The sequence below is a fragment of the Neodiprion fabricii genome, chromosome 1 (genome assembly GCF_021155785.1).
Source record: "Neodiprion fabricii isolate iyNeoFabr1 chromosome 1, iyNeoFabr1.1, whole genome shotgun sequence".
Classification (NCBI taxonomy): Eukaryota; Metazoa; Arthropoda; class Insecta; order Hymenoptera; family Diprionidae; genus Neodiprion; species Neodiprion fabricii.
Window position 1 is genome coordinate 3447995 of NC_060239.1, and position 24208 is coordinate 3472202.

Consider the following 24208-nt stretch of genomic DNA (forward strand, 5'->3'; position numbering starts at 1 on the left):
GAGAGCCGGCGATGTCAATATATATGCAAACGCCGACATAACGATCTATCGGCACATAAAATATATACAGGGTGAAAGGGGAGGAGGCGGAGGAGGAGGATGGAGGGCGACGATGGTGGCCTGGGGAAACGATGGCAGCCAGGGGCTCCGCACTGCTGCGGGTTGGCGGGGGAGGCGGCTGAGAGAAAACTCCGAGCTTAATATAAAACTTCATTTCGCAATCGGTGGCAGGCACGAGTAGAAGAGAGGACTGCCTGCAGATAGAAATGCCAGTGACGTACGACGTCGGGGCGAGAGAGAGACACAGAGAGAGAGAGAGGTAGTAAGGGGGGACCATCGATTAATTCGCGTCCACAGCTTCTAGCGCAAATTATTATCATCGCCGTCATCTTCGGGTCTAATTTCACTCTCTCGGTAAAAAAAAACGTCGTAATACTTCGCTCGTGATTTAAAAACGAGACTGGTGTATAAAAATGTTACGAGAAATGAAAGATGCCAGCATCCAAGCGGAGTTCGCTACTTGACGTTTGTTGCTATGCGCATGTGAATGTTGCAGGCTTTTCGGGATTCCTGCGATTTTTTCATCATTCAGACCAGTTGAAATCGGTCGAGGAAAGTCTCGAGGGTGCAGGTTGCGAAAGTGCCGAAGCTTTTGGAGCTGGTGAAGCGCCAGAACCACCCTGGCACCACCCCCGCACAGAACGGTGCGCGCCCGCCACATCTGCCGCCAGATTTAACTATACATTACAGACACACGATATGTCAAAGTCCTATACTTCATATCGACTCTGCCATTTATTAAAAGTTTCATCGCGCAACGCTACTGGCTGTGCCTCCGAAATCCATCCTTCTCCATTCCCTGATACTTCGACGAAGAATGCCGTATGGGGAAAGTATATTTTTTGGAACTGAAAAATTTTCCTGCAAGCTTGATGAATTGATTTAAAAGCAGAAATAGAGGAAAATTTTTCATCAATACCGCGTTGTTTGTTCACCGGATCGTCACACTTGCGACTAAAAATGCAGACGCGCCGGAGCGAATTGTAAAAATTGCGGACGAAGAAATACGTCGGAAGAATGACACGGTAGCATGACACTCGGAGACAATTAAGGTTTCAGTCTTGTCGGAAGTTCTCGAGTCTGTTTCAATGAAGAATCACTCGTCTGGCTCATATTCAAGAAATTCAAAACACCGGTGAGCGATTAGTCGAAAATCGTGTGACAAGGCGCTGTCGATCAGCGTCAGCTTCGCGAACTTCAATGTCCACCCACAGGCCACGGTACACCTACTCACAGTGTTTACCGTATTTCAGAGAGGTGACGTCTCGCTCTGACGGTACGCTGTGCTTGTGCTAAAGTGATCATTAAAGTTAATCATTAATAAGTGACCATGAAAAACATGCGTGAGGTTTGTGAACAGTGTGGCCATGTAAGTGGAACGAGACGCGTCATGATTGAATCGGAGAAATTGAATGCTCATCCGTGCAAGCTGGTCGGCTATTCCTGCCACCTTCATCTGACCCCGTCTGCCAGGTTAGTAGCCGTCTCTTATTACACGCCAATGCAGCATCACGTTTATTTTGAATCTGGATGACCGAATAACAGCTATGACCAAACTGATGGCGAGGTATGTAACGATTCCATTTCGGTTTGGCACAAACAACGAATGACTCGATGTATTGAAAGAGCGTAAAAAGTGTGTTGACGAATCTCACGGACTGCTTTTGTGTACTTGGACTTTTTTCAACGCTCAAAATTCATCCCCTCTCCATCAACCGATCGGGTCACGCATCGTGTGAAAAAAATGCGTCCCGTTCTAACGGCACAAGTCACTTTCAGAGTCCAAGGGGTGTACCTACCTACGTAACGCTTTTTGTCGAATACAGTTTTTTAACGCCGTTCAAGTTCTCAATCAAACCGCCTGTCCAAATGAGAGCTTCTCCACAATGCGGATCAGGGTAATCTGTCATCGAGACTGACCCAATCTGTCTCGATGATGCCAGCCGGCGCCCTGCACGGTGCAGTATGGGCAACTAGTCGAACCGTTGGAACTACCGTAGGTTAACCTTAACCCAATGCGTAACTATGTGTACAACCATACATGCCTCAGTCCCTGTGAAATCTACGTCAAATCAAATCGCTATGCCAATGGACAATCTCTTCGTGATTCAAAACGTTGAATGACGTGTAATCATTACGAGTATTGAAAAGTATCACTTTCTGCATTGCCCTAAATCCTAAATCTGATCCAGGATGAATTGTCGGGTTGAAAATTGCGCATCCAATGGTATCTTAAACAGAGTTGAGTCAAGGGTATAGGGTATAAGGCAGATCGAAGTGGTGGGGCTAATGGGACCACGGTGCTAAAGCGGGCTCAGCTGATCTCCTCAGTTCAGCTTGGGAAGTTGCACTGGCTTCGTTTCTAAAAATTGTTGCACCCTCCACTTAACGAATTGTTCAGTGCGCGTCTTTCCATCGTAATAAAAGTTACGAATTAGGTTGTTCGTAATAAAAAAATATAAGAAAAAAACCATTCCGAGTGTGTTCGATGACTGTTTAGGCTGTGATCATCAGCGAACATCGAATGTTCACCAAAGAGGAAAGCGACGTTAGTGGGTTATAAAAAATCGAACGCGTGAAAGGAATGTGGAAGCTGGAGAATAATAGTTTAAAACTGACCGATGATTGTCCGACGACGAAGAATGTATTTGCTTTCACAACACTACCTGAGGAACGGGGATGTCGTCCGACCATTTTGGATTGAAATGCGGTTAAACGACTCACTATTCGATGACCATACGGTGTTCCTCGAGGTGAAGGTGTAGCTGGAGGACCAGCGGACCGCGTGGTCGAGCACGTGACGACACCCCCACCAAATTCCCGGCGTCCCGACGCCGCGCCAGCGCGTCCCGCCCACGCCGTACGCCCGACGTCGCCGCCGCCTCAGCCGCCCTCGTGTACGACGACGACCTCTCCGGCGCACAGAGTCACTCGCTCGCACTCACGCCGACCGCACCGAAGACTCAAGCCGGTCCTCCGAGGACCTCCGAAGCCTCGCGCGAAGGCCTCTCACTACGCAGCCCACCAGCCCGCCTACGAAGAGAGGGTTGAGCTCTCCGGGCACCGCGGCCGCCCCGCCATTGGTCCGCCGGTTAGCTCACGTGACGTCCTCACGGACGATTGCGGAGTGCGGAGAGCGGCGAACGGAGTGCGGAGAGCGGAGAGCGGCGAGCGGAGAGCGGAGAGCGGAGAACGGCTTCGTAGGTTACCGAAGAAAAGAGACAGCAGTAACAACACCGACTCGTTACCAACAACATTCGTTGAGTGAAAAGGTACCAACCGCGGACTGGCTCACATCGCCGACCTCCATTCCGTGCGCGTTCCTAAGAGCGAGCCAGTCGGATTAGCAGGCTTGTGTCGCGGCTGTGTTTCCGTGTAACGAAATCCTACCGATTTCCTACTCGACCCAGTGACAGTGTTTATTTTATTCTCTTGTAGTTTTGAAAAACCATACACTTCTGGTTTTTTTTTTATTTTCCTTCAACATCTTCCGAAATTGGTTCTAATTCGTCTGGGTCAATACCTAGACGGCATCTCCGTCGGCGTTACAATCACACGTAAGGGGGCTAGTGAACAGGGATACACAGTGAGCGCGTTGCGCCGATCAGTTTGGTTGTCAAGTGATCTCAACATCCCAAATGTGATACCCGCTGATAGTACTTTCTCGACAATTTTCTCCCATTCCGTTAAAAAGATGCGCTACTCGGCGGTGAACGCCGTCGTTCGCGATCGGCAAGTTCTGATTAGGTATGTGATATGATTTGGGGTGAAAGCTGAGGCCCGAGCGTTTAGTGAAACAGTGAGTAAGACCAGTGTGTTTGCGGTGCTTCCGCGCTCCCTGCATGCGCGATAAGCAGGGACCCGCCGTGCATCCTCAGGAGGCACACCGTCAGTCGCTGCACCATCAGCAGCAGGGCCTGCTTCAGGCCCACCTTCAGGGACTGACGGTCGACGACAAGGAGCTGGTAGCCGTGAAAACGCGGCCGTCAACCCCAGTCCTGGCGAACGACGGCTGCGGTGGTACCGCCGCCGGTGGAGGTGGTGGTTTCTGGTTGGCGTCGGTTGCGGCCGGGGCCGGGGCTGGCACCGGGCTGTCACCGCACGGGGCCCACCCGGCCATGGACCCAACCTGCGGCCCCGCCGAAACTGGCTTCATAAACAGCCAGCCGTCGATGGCGGAGTTCATGACCGCCCTGCCCCAACTCGCCGGCGATGGACCGCTGCAGCACTCGCCCGGAGCCGGAGGGCCCCTCAGTCCGGGGGCCCACCACCCTGGCTATCACGCGATGATGGACCCCCACGGAGTCCCCGATCCGTCCGGCGTCAACGTGCCCGAGTACCCGTGGATGAAGGAGAAAAAAACAACGAGGAAAAACAACCAGCAAGGTAAGACGGTCGTAGGATTATCCTCGCCGAGAGGCTTGCTGGCCCTGAAAGTGAGGGTACCTGTTTTCGATGATGAGTGGAAACAGTGGGAACCAGAGGACAAACGTGGCTGCATATTATATCGCGAATCACGGTGATCTGATGATAGGGTGCCACTAAGGAGAAACGAATACTCGGAGAGAAATCCTAATGATATAAAAATCGGTTTCATCGTGAAACAATTTTCGAGTTTTTACCGAGGGTCGGTCGACCGATTTCGGTCCTGTGCTGACGTGTTTGTATCTGCAGAAACACGTAAATAATTACCCCGTGTAAGCAGTCGGGTACCGGCAGGTCCTGGTAACCTGTAATCAACTTACGCGGAAGTCTCGATTTGGCGCCCTTGAAGAATTTGCCGTAACGATTGGATCTGCGACTGTCTGGAGGACGATTTAACCCCGGTATTAAATTCCAATTCTCTACCACGCACACGGTACATTGCAATTTGCGTGTTGCTCAAGGGCAGCTGACGTAACTGTTCGACCAGTTGTTGTTCTTCGCTCGAAACGCAGGAAAATAAATCCAGCTGCACCCAGCCCAGCAATTATGTTCCAATTTCCCAATCTTTCTTAGCCCGGACCAGTAAACTTGAGTAAACTTTATTCTCGAACCATATGCGAGAGTCTGCGACGGACTTCGAGACTCATGATCACCGTCTCATTTCTCTGAATTACCAACGCGCAGGAGTGGTTAACCACTAATCCTTCGTCCCTCTTGACTTCTATTATTGGTACACGCTCTTTGACGGTATAACTTGGAATTTTGCTCGTTCCTCAGCTGAACATAACGGGGTGCCGAAGTACCGTCGGTTAATGACACTTGGAGATACTTATTTCCGACCATAGATCCTTACCACATCTGGATAGCATAACGCAGCAAAATCCACACGGTTTTCAACCATTCGCAAACATTTCCCACTAAATCACGGTGTATCATTACTTCTGCCCTTCCGTATTCCTCTACTCAGGTATACCACCAGACGCACGGTTACTCGGAATTATCCACGCTGTGGTGGTCACCATATGACCGACCATGCGGAACCCTTTGACTTTGGTACATTTGTCACGGTGGTGACTGAAATGTGTATTTCGAAATGTAAAGGCTTCGGCATGTATTTTTCTCTGCAAGAATCTAATGTTCGTAGAACTCTGCAACGTGCTCGCAACGTGTAGTTCCCCACAAATTAAACCTCACAGGAAAAGAAGGTATTCTTGTATTAATTTTCTTGTACCAAGATAGTTGAGGATGACGATCAAATCTAGAAGCAGTGAATTTTGGGCACGGTTCTTTTCGTGTAGCAACATTACCGGCGATTAAAGTGAACACTGCGTCGAGGGGAATAACAATTTGCGAAAATAGTCGATTAATTATTCAACGAGGATACTTTGGGTGAATTTGAAAAACGCGTGGTAAATTCTAAATCGCAAGAGTCAAAGATCCGGGAGTACGGAGACAGGGAGTTTGATCGGGTCCCCGAGCACCCCTAAGGGACGTGGGTATCAGGGAGTCGTTTTCCGCTAACTTGTTGACTATTGTTGGCCCATCGAGAACCAATAAATCTGCGAAGCGGTCGAGGCCCGCGTCGGATGGAGGAGAGAGAGCGGAAAGGGCGAGACGCGCGGTGTTTCGCGTACAGGGCAGGCACATAAGCGTGCGGGCGTATAGCGTCGGGGCGCGAGCCGTCGCCGTCGCAGTTTTGGAAGGGGTTTTATGGCCCCGTCGAGGACGGGAAAGGGTCGCCGTTTAACGACGAGCGGTTTCGCGTTGCGGTGACAATTTAACGACAGACGATGCTTCCCGCGGGTTGCAGGGAAGATTAAGTATTTGGCAGGAAGGTTAACCGGGCGCCGGCCGGCGGTAACACGCGGAATCATCTGTAAATTGAGCGTCGCGTCGGGACGGCCATAACTCACCCGTGGGAGACCCACAGAAACGGGGAAAACTAGGAGGGACCGCCGCTCGGTGTGTCCTTATCACCGTCATTCGCTGACCGGCAGGACCCGCTGGCTTCGCGCAAGGGTCGCCGGACGGCGTCGCGACGCCTGGCCTTGCCCCCCCGCGTGATTTGCGGTCTATCCTAATATTTTTCCGGCTTATCGTCCAGCAATTGATCTATTAAACCGAGCAGACGCCTCTTAACGCGTGCCATTTGACCACCGAGTTGCCGTTTTTTAAGGGCCGTTATACTCCAAGGATGATCTCGTTTCTCCAACTCTGCGTGATATTATACGGGTTGTTTAGTTACAGTGTTTTCTTCGTTGCACATTGTGTGTACGAACAGCGGACAGTGATGGATTTCAAATGCCGTTATATTGCCGCGATAATGTATACCGTATACGCTGCGTCTCAAGTAGCTCGTAATGTTGGTGAAAAAAAAAAATTCATTTTCATAGTTTTAATAACTCGTGTGGAATAGCGCGCGGTTTTTTTTTTCAATTCTGTTTTATTTTCACTAAAGTTTCGCTACGGCATGGCACTGATAAACTGCTCTCGTAATAATTCAGTCTTGGATTTGAAATTACCGTTATGTACGTTTTTAATGCATTAGATTAAATTAACAGCGTCCTGTCGTTGATGAATACTCGTCGATTCCACGCTCTTGCACCCGGTTTGTGTGTCGGTATCAGGTGCGGTGATTTTTTGGCCTGCTGCCGGAAAGTGGTATTTCGAAATCTAGAAATCCGGCCATAATTGATAGTCTCACACTTGCGGTAGAAAAGGCTCATCGACTGTACGATCGGTGAATATCTTGGAGCCAGCAATTAGATAGCTGTAAATATGAGAAACGCAGGGAGCAATGGAAGTTTTATTCTTCTTTACTTCTAATTAACCGAACACATTGAGAAACGCCGCCAAGCCGCCTTGCCCCCATAGAATGATGCATTTTAAAAGTTTCTGTCTACTATCCCATTTGTCAAAACTTTATAATCTTTATAGATAACGGTAAAGCTTGCAGAAATTACACACCGCGGACTGTTCGCGAAATTGCAAGAAGAAAATTCAAGCGCGTTCGGTGCGGGGATAAGAATTATCCTCGTGGCGCATATTGTGAAATGTAAATTACTGTATAATATCCGCAATTTTAACTCCTGCATTTGCCCATTTTTCCAAATTGCAAATTGAATATGTAATTTGTGCCCACCTTGCGCGACAAAATTCAACGTGTCGTTTATGTCTTGTAAAAATTATACACACACGTTTCGGTAAGACCTCAAAACGATCTTCGAAAAATTAGCTCCGGGACTTAGCGCGTAAAATTGTGACGCCATGAAACTTCTCGGCTAATTAGGCACGTCCTTGACGTTGTCTGGTTGTTATTGCGGAGGTATCATACCGCGGCGATAATCTGTTACATCGCATCGTGTCCTCGTTCTCGATTGGGACCGACAATTTTTCAATACCCTCCCACGAGAAGACTTCCCAAAGTCGGCGGCTAATGGAGTATTTTGCATCGGGTAGTTTCGCAGGGTATCCAGAGTCTTCTTTTTCTTAGGCCAAAATTCTTGAGTCTAAGTATGGAAGCGGACAGCAGCCGGAACAATGGCCGAAGACATAATATTCAAAGTCCGCGGGATGAAATACACGCGATGTTTTACCGGGTGAAAACTTCTCGATTAATTAATTATGTCCTCGGTGTTGTCTGCCTGCGAGGTATCAAATTCCAATCTGTTACATCGGGCCTTGTCCTCCTTGTCCTCGCGGCAGTCAGAAGACAGAGGTTTAGCGGATCTGAGCGACCGCATAGAACGGGCTAGGGGAGGGAACCCTGATTAGCCGAGTTATTTGCCAAGAGGCTTCGCAACTGATGTCTATACTTGACGGTAATTCTTGGCGTTAGTGACAAAAAGCTGATTCCTTGGGTGTTTTTGCGACGCCTTGTTCCGGGCGTCTCATCAGTCACCGCGTCAGCCGAGGCGTCGGCGTCGGCGTCGATCCAGCCGAGCCCTGGACTCCCTAAGACACCGATGTGTCAATTAATCCCCGCATCCCCAGGGATCAAGCCGGGCGAAGGCGGCCGCTGTCCTTCCTCGGCACCTCCTCCTCCCCGTCCGAATCGCAATTCGGTCCAGCGAGCACGAGGAGGATCTGTATCGAGGCCGCGTCGACGTATCCGATCTCGATTTCGGACGCCAATTTTTACGCTGTTTCAAAAATTTTCCCGAAGCGAACCGCGCGGTCGCCTGATTTCGACCGAGCTGATCGTCCTCGATAAGGGTGATCGAGAATTGCCGAGCACCTGTCTGCAGGAGATAGAGAATAAAAAAGGAACTGCGATCAGCTCGACTCGAATCCCGCAAGAGAGAGCATCTAATTTGAAGATTCATCGCCGAGTAAATCCTTGGCAAATTAGAGATCGCTCTGCCGAGATCAAATTCTTTCTGCGGCTGCGGGAAAATATCCTCCGAATCTGCCGTCGACGTACCCGCAACCGTCTACTTCTCCCCGGCATTCGACCGCGAACCGACTTTGCCACAGAGGAGAGAAGTGGAGAGGAGAGGACGGAGGACCGAGGGTCGGAGAAACCGGGCGACTATCTTGTTCCCCCGTTTCGCAAACGTCCGATAATTTAGGCAAGCCAAGCGACAGCGCGGCGGATCTCGGCCCAACCAACCAGGAACTTGATAGCTTGATTCTCTAACGTCGACCTACATAAACCTCCCTATCACCTCATCTCGAAATCCCCGCTAGGATGAACCTCGAAAGTTCTTCCACTCAAATTTGAATCCTCGACTCACTGAGTGACAAGGATCTCATTCGATTTTGACACAATTTTCCACCCCGGTTTGGCCGCAGTTTCACCTTGACGTATTTTTCTAGAAGAAAATGCATCCTTCGTTTCGAGGCATTTTTCTGATTTTCACGTCGATGCGGATCGAAAGAAAGAAACGACGTTACACGACCCGATCTTGAGCGAAGAAGCCTGCGGGCAAACCCTGAACGGCATCATGCAAATAGAGCGCGCGTTCCCTGCCGCGAAATAATAAACATGGAATAACAAATTGATAATCCGGTACCCCATAACCATACGCATATTTTCAACTAAATCTCTGGCTCGATGCTAAAAGAAGTTTCCTCGCCCGTTGTCGCGCCAAATGGGACGCTATAAAAGTGTAGGCTGCCCCTTTGCCGCCCGGTATTCACCCCCGTTCATTCCTATCTCTCTCTCAATCTCTCTCCATATTCTCTCAGAATCTGAATCAGAAAGGGAGCGAAAGCTTCTCATGAAGTTCTCTGAATGCAACGCGATACTTTCTTCTAGCCAATCGCACGGCGATGATTGGTCAAAAAAATGCGGAACTTTCATTTTAACCCCACAGAGCATTTATGCAAGTTCGAAAAAATTCGAAAATATAAAGCCAAGGAACGGAAAGGGAAGAAAAGTCCTGGCAAGACGGGGCGCCGAACCACCCGCTGCTTTTCTCCTTGATGATAATAATTTTATGTAAATGTTTTCGGTGAACGGCCTAGCGTAAGCGGAAGATCAGCGAGTAGGAAGGAGTGCAGCTCAACGCCTCGCGCGACTCCGGATTTTTCACCCGCGTTTGGCACCGGATGATGCCTGTGCGTATAGCGACGAGGGGGAGCGTTCCTGTTTTTGGATGGGTTCCTATATCTGTTACTTTAGTCACTCGTAAAAGGGAAGTAGGTGTAAAAATTTGCAGGGAGTCTGCTGAGTAATAGCATATGCAGGGGGATTTCGCGGCTGCGATATAACTATATACAGGGTGGATCGTAACGGTTTGTTACTCGAGTAAACCGAACCTAAAATTCGGTGAACCAGAAGGAGAGTCAGGAGGCTAGAAAATCTCCGCCAGTTGTACGAACGCTGCGATATATCAATAAGTGTTTTTTCATCCCTCCGTTTCTGCCTAACCGTATATACGGTGTGATTTTCCGAGACGTAAAGTATTCGGTTTCTCAAGATTCGGGGTAAAAAGTTTATTCGGAGAATATAATCCTCCTCGCTGCAAATTTCATTGGATTTAATGCTCGCTCTTTTTACACGTGTTTCACCTCAAGCTCGGAGAACTCTCGGGTCTGAGTGATGATGATAGAATATTTAAAATCTCTAGTGTCACGTTCTCTCAATTACTGTAGTTAGATGTAACGCGATTTTCTACTTTCTCAGGGTTTCACCGGCTCGCTTACGACTCTCAGATCCTATCTGGGCGTCAGTAAAATATGTATTCTTCACCCAACGAACAAGGACAATTCTGTAGATTCAAGAAGAGGTATCATGCGGTCTCACGTTTCATTCGTTTATTCCACGTCGCGCATACACGACGGTATTTTATTGTCTCGGCATAAATTACTCATAATTTGCTCCCCCCCCCCTCCCCCCACCCTTCATTATACAACAATATACACGCTCTTGCGAAACTGTACAATTTCTCGTTCACGCGGGGAACGCGGCTGGTCGCCATTGTATAAGTAGCCAGACTACATCTATTTTTGAGGAGACAGCTAAGCTAATGGCCAACTTCCATTCAATTATTCTTTCCGAACTCAATACGGTTCCTGTCTTTTGAATGCCTGTATATCTGCTCGTCAAACATCACGTGGAAACCATCAATTGTACAATGTCGGGAGTCGCGTTAAGTGTACACGAAACATTTCACCGGCCTAATTGTGTGTCCAGTAAAAATACACGACGCGTTTTGATACTGGAGTAAAAATTTTTAAACGACTAGACATCGGAAAAAAATTACCCCAGTAACCTGTAATTCAAATGAAAATATTCATTCAACCACGATCCATATACGCCCTAAAACGATGACAATTTTTCATCCCCGTAAAATTGCTAAAAAATTTCATATGATATTAATTTCCACTTTCATACGTGTTACGCTTGTTACTCACTTCGCAGATAACGATTCGCTGATAAATTTCCTCGCCATCACCCTCAACCGAACCTTGGTATCAATGTCTACATGTGTTGAGCATCTGAAAAAGGTACATCAAAACCAGACTTAACAGGAGGTAAAAATTATCCTGATTGTCACGTCTGCCATACTTTGGTTATTCCTTTGGTTTTCCGACTTTTCCGTTATCTGCGAATAGTCTCGGTTGGTCTAAGTGTAATACAGACCAGGAGAAAAATCGAGAACAATATTTACTGTGATTCAGCAACGGGTGAATGTAAGTCAATGGTATAATGGGAGCGACTGCGCGTGTTTTTTGCGTTTGTTATTGTCAATTCGGTATCAGCGCATCTCCTGGAAAAAGAGAAACGAAAATAAATCGTTTCAATTGGTAATCGGCGATCTTCCGGCGTTCCTCGTACTTCGTTTCTAAGCCAGATTTTGAACTCGTTGAAGTTAATTCGCGGGATCGGAAGAAACTCCGAATGACCCAGCTAATGAATTGCCGGACTGGGACTGTTTATAAACCGTTTAACCGTTGGCAGGATCGTGTTTCGAGGTGGTCGCTTGCGCGGCTCGAACTTGCGGAGGTGGACGGCAATGTTTATGGCCTAGCGAAGAAAGGAGACCAAGGAGAAACGGAGAGGAGAAGAGTGGGCAGGAGAGGGTTGGCCGAGGGAGGCAGTGATGGATGGAGTTGGACAGGTCGCGGAACTCTGCACCCTCGCGGACCAGACCTACAATTATATATTATTTATGAATATTATTAACATAAATCAGGCGATCGGAAAAGTCGATCCACGCTTCTCATTCGGCGAGATTTCGTCGCACGATCGTACCATCGTAATCTCATCGCTGAGGAGAACAATCAAACCCGGAATACTAAAGTAATAAAGAAATTCTTTACGGCAACGCTTCTCTAAAAGGGCGATTCTATCTCCCGCACGCTGCAATGTTGGAGGTAACACGCGTGTAAACCTGTTTACAATAACGAGCTCAACGCCTAGCTTGTGTTACGGGATTACCGAGCCGCTGGTGACTCTGCAAGATCATTTCACAGTCGCTGTCGGGGGGGAATCGGTTGTTGGTAAAGCGGCGAGAGCGCGAGATTGGAGGGACTACCAGAGTGTTGATTGCGGTCTTTGATAGTGGCTCAGATTCTCCTCTTCTTGCAACCTGTTCCGCGTACCGATCATCGCCGATTTTTATTTTCATTTTAAATCCAGAGGATAGCTAAAGTTCGCACAACGAGCCCGCATCACGGCGATGATGAATTCACCCGGAATACCGGGTGACTGGGCATTTCGCCGTAAAAAAAAACGATTCGCCAAAACGCAGAACGTACGTACGTACGTACAGCGCAAGCTGATAAATTCTCCACAGAACGTATAATCACTGCAAGTAATATGTGTGTATAATACGACGCGTTTGTTTTTTCGCGGAGCTAAAGCCACGGTTTTTCTCGCGTGTATTCGTAAATCTCTTGACTTCAGCGACCGGCTAGTCGTATCGCCGTATTCTTTTTGCCCGAGTCCTGCAGCACCGGCCCCGCCAACTCTCCCCTTTTATATTAAAAATGAACTGTCGCTTCCACTGACGACGTCGACGGGTATTTGACTGTACTACCGCTTTTATTTGATAAATCGCAGAACGACCTCCTCTTTTGGTCATCTGAATTTCTAATGCATTATTTTCCCCAGGTCGTACCATCCGCCCGGCAACGTCGAACGTCGAGGGTGAGGGTGAGGGTGCAGGCTTCCCGGAACGGGGGTGGGGCTTTCTGCCTCTCTTTCTCCTCCCCCTCTCCCTCCCCCGTCCCCACTTCTCTTATCTCCCTCTCTCTCTCTCTCTCTCTCTCTTTCTCTCTCTGTCTCTCTCGCTCTTATTTTCTACCGTCCTCTTCACCGCCGAGTTGCGGCTCCTTCAACCTCAGACTCATCTCCATAATTTGTCATTATGATATTATTACGCCGAGACGATGTTTGCTTCCTTGATGTCGTTGTCGTATGAGCCACTCAAGTTGTTAATATTAATAGCGAACGCGTCTACAGGAGTGAGTATTTATTATGTCTATCAGAAAACGCTGCATGCAGCAGGGCAGCGGCCACTGCCTGATTCTGCTCCCCCCTTCCTTATCCACGTACTCGTCAACGCAATTAATGGAATAATTAACCAATTAACCGTCCAGCATTCTCGACTCAATTTTTATTCCCTCCTGCCGCCGCGGCCACGCTTTGAATACAACAAAACCTGTTGTCTACCGTATACAACCTGACCATGGAGATTATAGTCTGCAACTAAAGGGCATTATTCGTCCGAGATGCAGCAACCGCAGCAGCCGAGGCACAGACCGATATTTCATCAACGCCAACTGTTTAAGCTTTGTAACACCCGAAGACGCCAGTCATTCCGTATCAAAGTGTGCCGCGCGTCACGTTCTTTCCGATCCAATATAAGGCGTTTTCCGCGCTGCATTGCATATTCACTCGCATCTTTTGTGAATCGATTTTTTCTTCAGTCATATTTCCGTTTGCTTCGCACTCGTCGCTGAGGGTTTACTTGCGCAATTAACAGAGGGAATTATCAGCGCTACGAAAAATCACCGCATTGTCGGAATCCTTTAAAGTCACGGTATGTATCTACCTTAGAAAACCGGAGGGTTGCGGACTTCATAGCAAAACATGAATGCCTCGTAATTGGTTCAAAAAAGGAATGACTTAGTCACTTTGAGCAATGTATCAAAACCAGTTATTTCAAAAGCGAAAGAAAATAGTTTTCTACTCTCTGGTCTTGAATTTTTCTTCTATTTTCAGTCGTTTACTGAAGTAGAATCTGAAATAGCGCCGTAGGTCTCCGTTTTTTGAACCTCGAAAGTGAGAATTGTGGACTGAAAAATAGAAAGGGTGAATATCGACTGATTAAAGTCAACCGTCACCCTCTCAACGACTTAAAGAATTTACCGAGTCCAGTAGCCCAGCATCCACATCCGGTCTTCACCAAGCATTTCACTTTTAAGGGACATTAGGTAGGGGTAATCCCCGCTAGCCTACTGCGGCATTCGCACCCTCCTTCCTCTTTCCTCCTTCCTCCGGTGATTCCCGGATCTTCTTTCTCCTTGGGGTCCCTCGTTCCCTCATCCTCGAATAAGGACTCGGTGGGGTTGTCCTGGGGGTAATTAGCCGGGAGCCAAGACCGTCTCGCGTTGAAAGATTTCCTGCCGGCAAACCGTGCATACGGTGAGCTCAAGCTCGAGGAGTTGTAGAGGCAGAGACTCGTTGAGGCTCTGTTTAGAAAATGTCAGGCCGCCAATAAAAAGTCATGCAACATCAAACAGCAGCTGAGGAGAGACGGAACGAGAGGGACGAACGCCGAGGATGGGGTCGTGGCTGCAACGAGTGCGAGAAGGAAGTGACGTCGAGAGGGGGGTGGATTTCACAGCTTCATTATCAAGCCGTGCAATTACCTTTCTGCCGGGACGAAAGACGCCACCTCATGCCGGAGCCGAGTCCGATGACTCCGCTGCCCCATGTGACACTTTCAAAAAAGGTTACCTTCTTCCCGAAGGACGCATTAAGCCGGCCTATAATCGTACTTTCAGACAGTCTATGAAGTATGTGTCTGCAGTCTGACAACGCGACGTGAGGCGTACATGTATCGCTGGAAGTACTCTGTCAAAAACTGGAACGCTTGGTGTGCGTTGCAATTTGCAGATGATCCTTTGAGGAAACCAAGCAACGCTTGCAAATACCGAAGACTGAAACCGTGCGCTGGAAGGTGGAACTACCAGATACTAGAAGCCGTCTCGATCTCAGGGTGCGGAGCAAAATCCGCGGCATGGTAGTGGAAGGGGGATCGGCGTGACTCGGAGATCTGTACCGTCGGATACACGGACACCCGGGTCACTGTGCACGCTGGCCGACCCACGGCTGGACGGCTGACTGCCTTTCTGATTGATGACCGCTACCGGACTCCATGCCGCCATGCCATGCCATGCCATGCAAAGCGCCCATTCCCCCGAGTCCCGAGTCCTGAGTCCAGCTCCGGGCCGCCTGGGTTCGTTCGACCGTTCGTTGAACACAGCCGATTCATTCCAGACTTCGCACCTTCACCCCAATCCCTTCAGCACGATTCAAATAACACCTTGTTTTCATGCGGACCCATAAAAATTAATTATTGCTCCCGGATGATCAACGTTCCAAACTGTGGCTGCAGGAGGCGGCGTGATTGTGAAACTACAAAGGATTTTTCAGTCTCTCCGTATCCTTCTACGAGTCTATTCCACGGGACAGGATCTTGTGCCTGTGAAACTGATGAGGACAGTGCGAAAGGAGTCGTAATGCTTATCGATTCGTGGTGCACGGGCTGAGTTATCGGATGGGCTCGATAACTGGGAGATAACCGGAAGACGGGATTGGAACAAGCCGCTGGTGTTAGGCGATGATGAAGGGCGATGCCGAGTGATGAAAAGTGACTTGGCAAAAGCGGCCCCTGCCCAGGACCCCCGCTAGGACGAACCTGGCTCCCGGGATCTTCGCTCCCCGTTTCCCTACCACAGCACAGAAGCGATATTCTCCCCGCAGTTGTAACACCGGCGGTCCCTTGAAGTTCTTTCGCTCTTCGATCATGCATGTTCCCGGACGAACCTTCGATTTTCGGAGCTTAAAAAAAAACCGATCCTAGATAGTTTTATACCCTACCATTTCACCAACTTATTTGTCTTTCAGCGTATAAGCTTGGCACTCCAGACACTCAAGGTGAAGACAGTCGTCGTCATACTCACAATCGGACCAACGACGTTGTTTATCAAAAAAGTTTGAATTTTAAAGAGGATATTTTACGACCAGCCATTGGTCGGAGCAAAGCGAAGTGCAGCAAGCTCGATATCCGATCCGACAAGTCCGATTCATTCGTAGAATTCGGGCGGTAAGTTTCTTTCTTGAAGAATATCGTATTGGGAGAAATTTGACGACGAAATGAATGAAAGGAAGCGGCGTCTTTTCAAACGGCCGGATTAATCCACATCCGAATAAGACAGAAGGACCTGGTTTTACCGCGGCTACTTAACCCTCGCTTAGGGGCAGATTTCCACGTGGACGACCCGGAGGACGCAGGGCGGCGCAAGCGAAGAAGCGGTTACAAGGGCGCCGCGAGGTTCCCGGCCGTTCCGGTGCTGCTCCCTTTCATTGGGGGCAATATTTCTTTCCGCGAGTCCCCCAAGTCTTTATCTAACAAGGAGCAAATCATTTCCCTATTATTTGCTCGCTATAAACCTCTCTCGTTCTCGCTCTCGCTCTCCACCTCCGTTTCCTTTCCTTCTCCAATCTCTGCCGCATATTCAAACTCTAACTCACTACAATATTTTTCTGGAGATAGTCCAAACCGCTCTCCAGTTCCTCTTACCCCCTCGAGTTATGAAGCGACCGCTTTTCAACCATTCGGGAAACGATCTTTTAGTATTTACATCTATCTGGAACTCGTATTTCACCACCGAGGTTCGTATTAAAATATGATCAACTGCGCCTACCGAGTTCACCGGCGTTTATATGTATACGTTATACATGCACACCTTAACGATCGCTCTTAACATTGGTCAAGATTCACGCGGTGACATCATTCTCGATTTAATTTTTCTGTAGCATCAGCATTCGCAGAATAAAATGAACGGTACATAAAGCATTAAGTATTGCTCCTCGTTAATCAAGAGGTCAAGTGAAGAATTTCGAGACGAAAAAACGACGAGATACTTGCAGTCAAGACGAAGTCACGTCGGGGGCGATTCCATCGCAATTAGGCATTCGCGAGTCGAGTCCGGGTGCACGGAGTAGGTACATTACGCTTGTACGCGAACAAACGGACTCGGCAGGGACTCGAGAGAGGCAGACAGGGGTAGGTGGTCAGTTTAAACAATTATCACGAGGGTTGGGAAGCATGCATTGAGTCGACAGGGGTGATAAGTAATGGCGGCCACGTTCCCCGACGGGAAGCGTGAAGCGAGAGCGAGACCGAGAGAGAAAGAAAGAGAGAGAGAGAGAGAGTTCCTGGTGGTCAAGAACCGCTTGGATTTACTCTCTCCGGGTTTCGAAACAGCGCCTGGGGATCTGCCCGGCGCTTATTGTAGGGTCTGATTTTTACACCCTGGGTAATTAAACTCGACCGAGGACGATTAACGCCCGAAATCCAGAAAGCAATATGCAGCGCAACAACGCCACTCGAATTTCTGGTCAAGCTGAGGACGCTGTTCGATAAAGAAGCCGGGAAGTAATTTTTGCCGGATTGATCCGGGCGCCGTGTCCGGCTTCGGGATCGAGGGTACGCTACGGGGGGCAGATGGCTCTCGTAAATCCGGTGCAGTACGACGCGATGAGAGTCGGAAGAGGGTCAGCGTGTGTTCTTTATAGCATTGTTAACAACTAATGTATGCGGCTTCGGTAGGCCTTCGCGATCCCTCCCACATTTAACATTCTTTAACATTATTGTACACATGGCGCCCGTCTCCCCCCCCCCGTCCTAACCCGCCCAGTTTTCCTCACCTAGAATCTTTTGGCTCCCGCACGTGGACTCACAGCTACACGTAGCATACATTACGAGGGGCATCTCTTCCCTCGGTGGTTGGAAAAAGATTCCTTGTCTCGTTCTCTCTCTCTCTCTCTCTCTCTCTCTCTCGCTCACTCTTTTTTATCTGTTTTACCTTCCTTTTCCTCCGTTCCTTCTACCCGTTTTATTCCCGGGACCCGCACGGAACCCCTTTTCTTTTTCGCATTACGCTCCCAAGCGCTGCCTAAAACCGTTTGTATTTTAATACCGGCCGGGTATTAAATTAGCCCCAAGGATTTTTTTAAGCCCTTCGTTTGGGAGCAAATTTTTACCCGAGTTTGGTAAATTTTACTCTAGTCTGATTTTCAACAGCTTTTCGCGGTTTTATTTGTTTTTTTTTTCTGTCATCGCTCCGTTCAATTTTCCCTATTCTAGCAATAAGTGTCGGGTGAGTATGTGTTTTTATACGTACGTATTGTATCAGCGACACGCGGACTGCAGCCACCTTTACGCAATCCCATTTTACTCGTGCGTTTAGCATCCGTTTATTCTTCGCCAGCTGTCAAGTCTAACACCACAAAGAATCATTAGTCATTTCTGCTAATAGATCTCCTATCAAGATAGTGCCTACGTATTAATTAACGTCTAGCTTCTCAAGTTAAATATAATTACTACATACCTACCCATTCGGAACCGAGTTGAAGAGAAAAGAAGGGAGATAGAAGGAGAAAGAGAAGAAAACAGTGAGCGGCTATTCCGTGCTCTGTATAGTTACACGGAAGAATTGTGTGATGTTGAACTCTCGGGAGGTTGAGAAACTGGATGAACAAAGATGAAGCGAACCATGTTTTATCATCGTGTCGGTAACCCAGGACGTAAAGTTGATAATACGTGTAATTTTATTCACCATCTTCATCCGTTGCGAGCGATTATTGGCGGCGAGCATCAAGGCCTTCTCAACGCGGCGTATAACGCAGATTGCAAATATATTCCGTGCAACACTTAATTTCTCTACAGCAATAACTCAACGTTCCGGGGATTTATGGAACATGCAAGTGCATTACTTAGTACGCGTACGTGGTACGTGCACCGATTAATTAACCGCGAGCCGGCATCGAAGCTAATTACTTGTGGAATGATTACAAATCTCTGCGCACGACCGCGAAAGCAAACACGTGACCGGTGAAAAATGGTCGAAAAGACACGAACCATTTTATTCATTCATTTTCTGTACATTTCTATTCTCTCATTTCGCTCAATTTTAAATTCTCTCATTTTTTTATTAACTACCATCACGGGTGGAACGAACTCAACCGCGCGCACGAATATATATATTCATCCATCCTCGTAGTACAGTTCCTCAATGATTTACGGCCCTTCACATTTTATTACCTTCCCATCACGTATGTATATCGCATACGCGTACCTGTGTTTGCACAAATGCAAGTTACGTGTATCTGCCTACGTACGTACGGCTAAATGCATGCGATCCGTAGGTAGAACAGTGCGGTAGGATACAGCACAGCTACGGTATTACCGACGGTAATGACGTCTGCTTTTTCTGGTTGGTTGAGGTGTTTTCGCAAGATTAACCCTGATGCCAGTAAATTATACGTTTGTACCGTACACGTGTGTACTGTGTATAGGAAATAGCAGTGCCAACCTGGTATAAGGTACACTGTGATACAAGCGGTCGACTAATATCCGTTTTTCGTACCATCTTCATTTTCTAAGCCTTGCAGGGCCGCGAAACAGGCGGATACGATACGAACTCAAATAATTGTTATTTATCGGGGGGAGGGAAAAATAGCGGAGAAAACGGGATGAGAAAAAATAATAATATACGGGGAGAACAAATAAATAAGAAATGAAAAATAAAAAAGTCCAAGGCAAACTTTTAGCAAGTGTACGAAGAGATACGAGATTTAGGCCGTCGCTGAGGGCTTACTTTATGCCGCTCGGTTTTCTAGTTACTTGCGGAAAGCTGTGCAGAGGATTTAAAATTTGTAAAGATTAAAATAAACTTTTTATCCCGTGGCTTGCGGGCTCGGTGTCTTCTCCGGGGCATGGGACACGGGGAGCGAGGTGGATGGTAGGGGGAGAGGAGGGGTGGAAAAAAGTGTCAGGGGGGGAAGAAAAAGCGGCGATGCGGTGTGGTGGGAGGGGTGGAACGGTCGCGATACCCTGTAGCAATGGAACGCAAAGTCCAACTCGCGAGAACTCCGGCGTGGCGCAAGCTCGGCGAGGAGAAGAGGAAGAGAGAACGTTGATCCCGCCGCGAATCAGAAAGAGAAAGAGAGACGGAGAGAGATAAAGGAGCGGAGAGAGGGTCCCGAACGCAAATTATCAAGAAATTAGTTTGGAGTTCTTCTTTCTCGGTGTAGGCGCGGATGTGTCCTCCGTCTCGGGAGAGAGAAGCCGGCTTCGTCCTTCTTTCGAGAAGAGGAGATTCGAGCCGTTCCCTGCAAACGCGGATAAAGTTGGGCTTCTGCCTGGCTAAGGGATGACGGAAGGGGTGAGGAGAGGATACGGGGTGCGACAAAGACGGCTCCCTGAGGACGCCAGGCATCTCGCCGTTATACGGCAGATTGATTTCGCGCGAGCTCCTCTGATAATAGGACAGAGTTCCAGGACCCCCGGCTCCCAGGCTCTCCGGCCGCCCTTCGCGCTAATGTGATTAAAATAATCCAAAGAGAAAAGTTGCGCCGGTGCCGCGCGACATCGTAGCCTACCCCTAAAAATACACCCGTTAGGTCTTTCAACCCTGCACTTTATTCAGATAACAATGCCCCCTGCGATTTTAGCTACATTTTCCAACCGATAACGCGCGGCGTAGAATCCGCGGTTCCCGATATTTATTTTTCTCATGCTGTGAAAACTCTCCAGAGTTACAAGGTGACCCTTTGGCTTGCCAATTCATACCCCCGCAAGATTTCATCTCCAACTCCCCTCACGTGTGGCCGGTTAATCCGACGCATAAGCAATCTCGAGTAGTAAAGAGGAGCGGGTTTTTGGAGGTCGGCCATGCTTTTCTTGGCTCGGAAATTAGACAGTCACCTTCAGCTCAGCGAGCCCAGACCTGTAATCCCGAGTGGCACGGTCTGTACGCTCCTCCGTGGCGTGCCTCGATTTAATCGCTCCCTCGTGAATATCTTGGTCCGCGTTGTGTGCACAGTGCACGCGAGCCGGATCGACGAAGCATGCCGCGGTGATCTGTGTGTGAATCGGCCGTGGTGTGCACGGAGCATCGCACGAAACCTGCAGGGACTAGAGGCAGATATACCCGTAGGTACCAAAGTACGTATAATACCGGAATCGGCACGCACACCGTTGGACTCGGAAAGTGCAGCCCGTTCCCCGAGGAACCTGAGGAACGCAAGGCGAAACGCTGCACAAGTCGGATGGGAACGCAGGGCTTGGAGCTCACTCGCCCCACCCCGATGATTGCCGGTTGCATCGGCACGCCTCTGCAGACTCGTCCATGTGCTCGGCGCTCTTCGCTCGCCATATCCAGACGCGTACCCTGTGCACCTATATCCAATTTTCTAGACCCCGCATGTCCGCCGCTCTGGCTGGCCACCATAATCACAGGTTAGCGGGCCCTGCGCCGTTACTGCAACGGTGGTCGGACCGCAGTCCAAGCATGGCTGCCACCATCCACGAGTCAGGCAGGCAAGACCGCGGTCAGCACGTACAACCTGTGCCAGAGTGAGTAGTGGTACCTACTCGGTTGGACGCGGAGGTTTTTATTTTTTCGTCTCTCCTTGGGGCTTTTTTTCCACCGACAATACCGCCATCCGGTCGAGCGAGCCTTCCTCGAGCTTGCACTGTTATTATCCGCCGCGGCGAAATAGCTATGTAAAACGTTATGCTAATGTACATCAGCTCTCATCGGTACTTGACAAGATATGCGAGTTGTGAAAAATAAAGGCGAGTCTCCGAGGGGTTCGCCACCCCCTTATTCCTACGTTCGACTTACTTCAAGTGGGAGTATAATGATACGGTACGTCGTACGTCCCCGAGGTAGAGAAGCGGAGAGAAGAGAGAGCCAGCTTTTTGCATAAAATCGATGCAGGATTATGGTTTGACTGCTGCAGGGGGGCAGGGATGATACGCAGGAAGCCAAAACCTCGCCGAGGGGTCGCGTCGAGATCGGGTCTAGTCTCTTGCCGAAGAAGAAGTCGACGGGTTTGCCGGCTTTTCAACTCTCCCTAAGGCGTAACTCGTATCCCACTATGCGGTATGGAGATTGGTTCTACCCGATACCGCACATTCTGAACACCCAATATTCACGGGTCTACTTGCAGTTTAGATGCGGTTCGGTCCATAGATTGACTTTCCACAATGCCGAGGACGCTCTGCAGACATCGAGTCATTCTGCAACCTAGTTTCACCCCGCAAAACATCTTGGTCCGATCAATTTACTCGTTCTCGAAAAAAGCAGGAAGCTTTTTTGGCGCCTTTTTTTTCAATCTACCTCCGGAAAGGTATATGGGTAACTATCGATGCGAGGGTATATAGCAAAAAATGTTTTCGGTTGGGAAGAGGGACGGCAGAGAGAGAGAGAAAGTAACGCCAATATGGCGAGACCAGGGGCATCGAGGTGTGGAATATTTTGGAGCAGTGGCCACTACTGGTCCGCCGGCGAGTTCTTGTTTTGCTCTGTTAATTGATTATAGGTCGACCCCAAGCCGAACCTCGAACCCCGAACTTCGCATCGTCCTAGCAGGATATACACCCATCGTGGCTAAAACCTCCCATGCACACAATTTTGTTTTCGGTCTACTCCCTTCCATTTCGTGATCACGTTTCGCATAAATCTATAATAAACTCCTTTCTCCACCGATTCCGGTACATGATACCCGCAACTACCTACCCCCGAAATTACTTACCTACCCACTGGGTGTTATCTACTCCGATACCCCAGGCCTGCACACGTTTCACACCCTTGCTCATAAATCGGTTTCTGGCACCCACAATGCGAATCGCGATTACTCGGCCATTCTTTCCTCACATGTGTTCTCTAAAATATTTTTCAAAACGATTATTTCCAATGATACGATCCCTCCTCTTCTTCGACATTCTTTCAATCAGAGTTCACACTCCGGAGGAAATAAATCCAACCGTTCAGTGACACCGAAGAGGTTGGATAATTATATCCACTGCAGCTACGATCGTGCCAAATATTTCAAGCCAGGAAGATGGTACTATGGGCCTTGAGAATAACGGCTGTAAGTATGGGGCATACCTGGTTATCCCTGCAATGGAAGAAGCGGATAAACAGTTAGCTCACGGCCGAGTATCGTGCACGTCGCGTTAGGAACGGATGTTGAAACGCGATTAAGTATTATTTGGCTAATGATGGAACGTCGGTGAGTTTCCTATTATAGGTGATCTTGTCCCATCTTTTTTCTTTTGCCGTTTTTTCACCAACGTTTGGTCCGTCCGCCGCGTCAAGAGAGCCGGTCGGCGATGAGGAGGAGGAGGAAGAGGAGGAGGAGGATGGCAGCGTCTGTCCCGTCATTTATTTCAAACTCCCGTCACTCATTTTTCATACGTTTACCCCAGACATCCACCGCGCAGCCAAACCGAGGCCCGCTCTCTCGGACGGAGTATATCTCCTTCGTTTGTCCGTCAGTGTTGGTACCGGGTCTTTCCGCCCTTTGTTCTTTCACAAGTTTTCTTCTTTCCTACGCAGGCACACAAACAAGCCCGCGCCCAGGGGGAAAACAAAAGACAAATTACAGAGACGGCCATCATGTGACCCTTCCCACCTGTCTATAGACGCCCTGCCGGAGAAACCTTCGGGCGCTCGGCGAGAGAAGGAAAGAGAGAGAGAGAGAGAGAGAGAGAAAGGGAAACGGCGGAGAGAAGGAGAGACCCAAAGCCGCGGCGCCTCTTCCGAGGGCCACTCGATTCGGTCGCGTGTGCTCTCATTCTCCACGGAGTACCGCGTGCAGTACGCCGTTTTCCCCCCTTCACCTTCCTGCCGAGATCCTTCCTTCCCGGAGGCTGGGCAATGACACGAAATAGGCACCCCCTGGTCCTTTGTTGTTCGCCACGCTTTCCTCAACTTCATGCAGCTACCATCACGCACTCTGCAATGCATGCACTAAGACCAAAGAAATTTAATCGGGGAGATAAAATTCATTTGTTGGGGAAACTTTACTTGTGAGATAAGATTCGTAATACTGCTCGACTCGTTGTTGAATTGATTCATTTACTAGATGCGACAATATCTTATAGTAGTCAGCACCAAAAGCTTGTGTCAACTGCGAACGACCAATATTGCTCCTGCTTGCGAGACGTGAACTTATATTTAGAAA

General features: G+C 48.8%; 1 protein-coding gene across 1 annotated transcript in view; it reads left to right on the forward strand.

Annotated features, from left to right (window-relative positions):
* The first annotated feature begins 3021 nt into the window (after positions 1-3021).
* LOC124181264 (homeotic protein proboscipedia) overlaps positions 3022-24208 on the forward strand; it is a 29669-nt gene continuing 8482 nt past the window's right edge. The window contains exon 1 of the mRNA XM_046567642.1: positions 3022-4446. Within this exon, the coding sequence (XP_046423598.1) occupies positions 3903-4446 (544 nt within the window). The 5' untranslated portion in view covers positions 3022-3902. The remainder of the gene's footprint in view (positions 4447-24208) is intronic.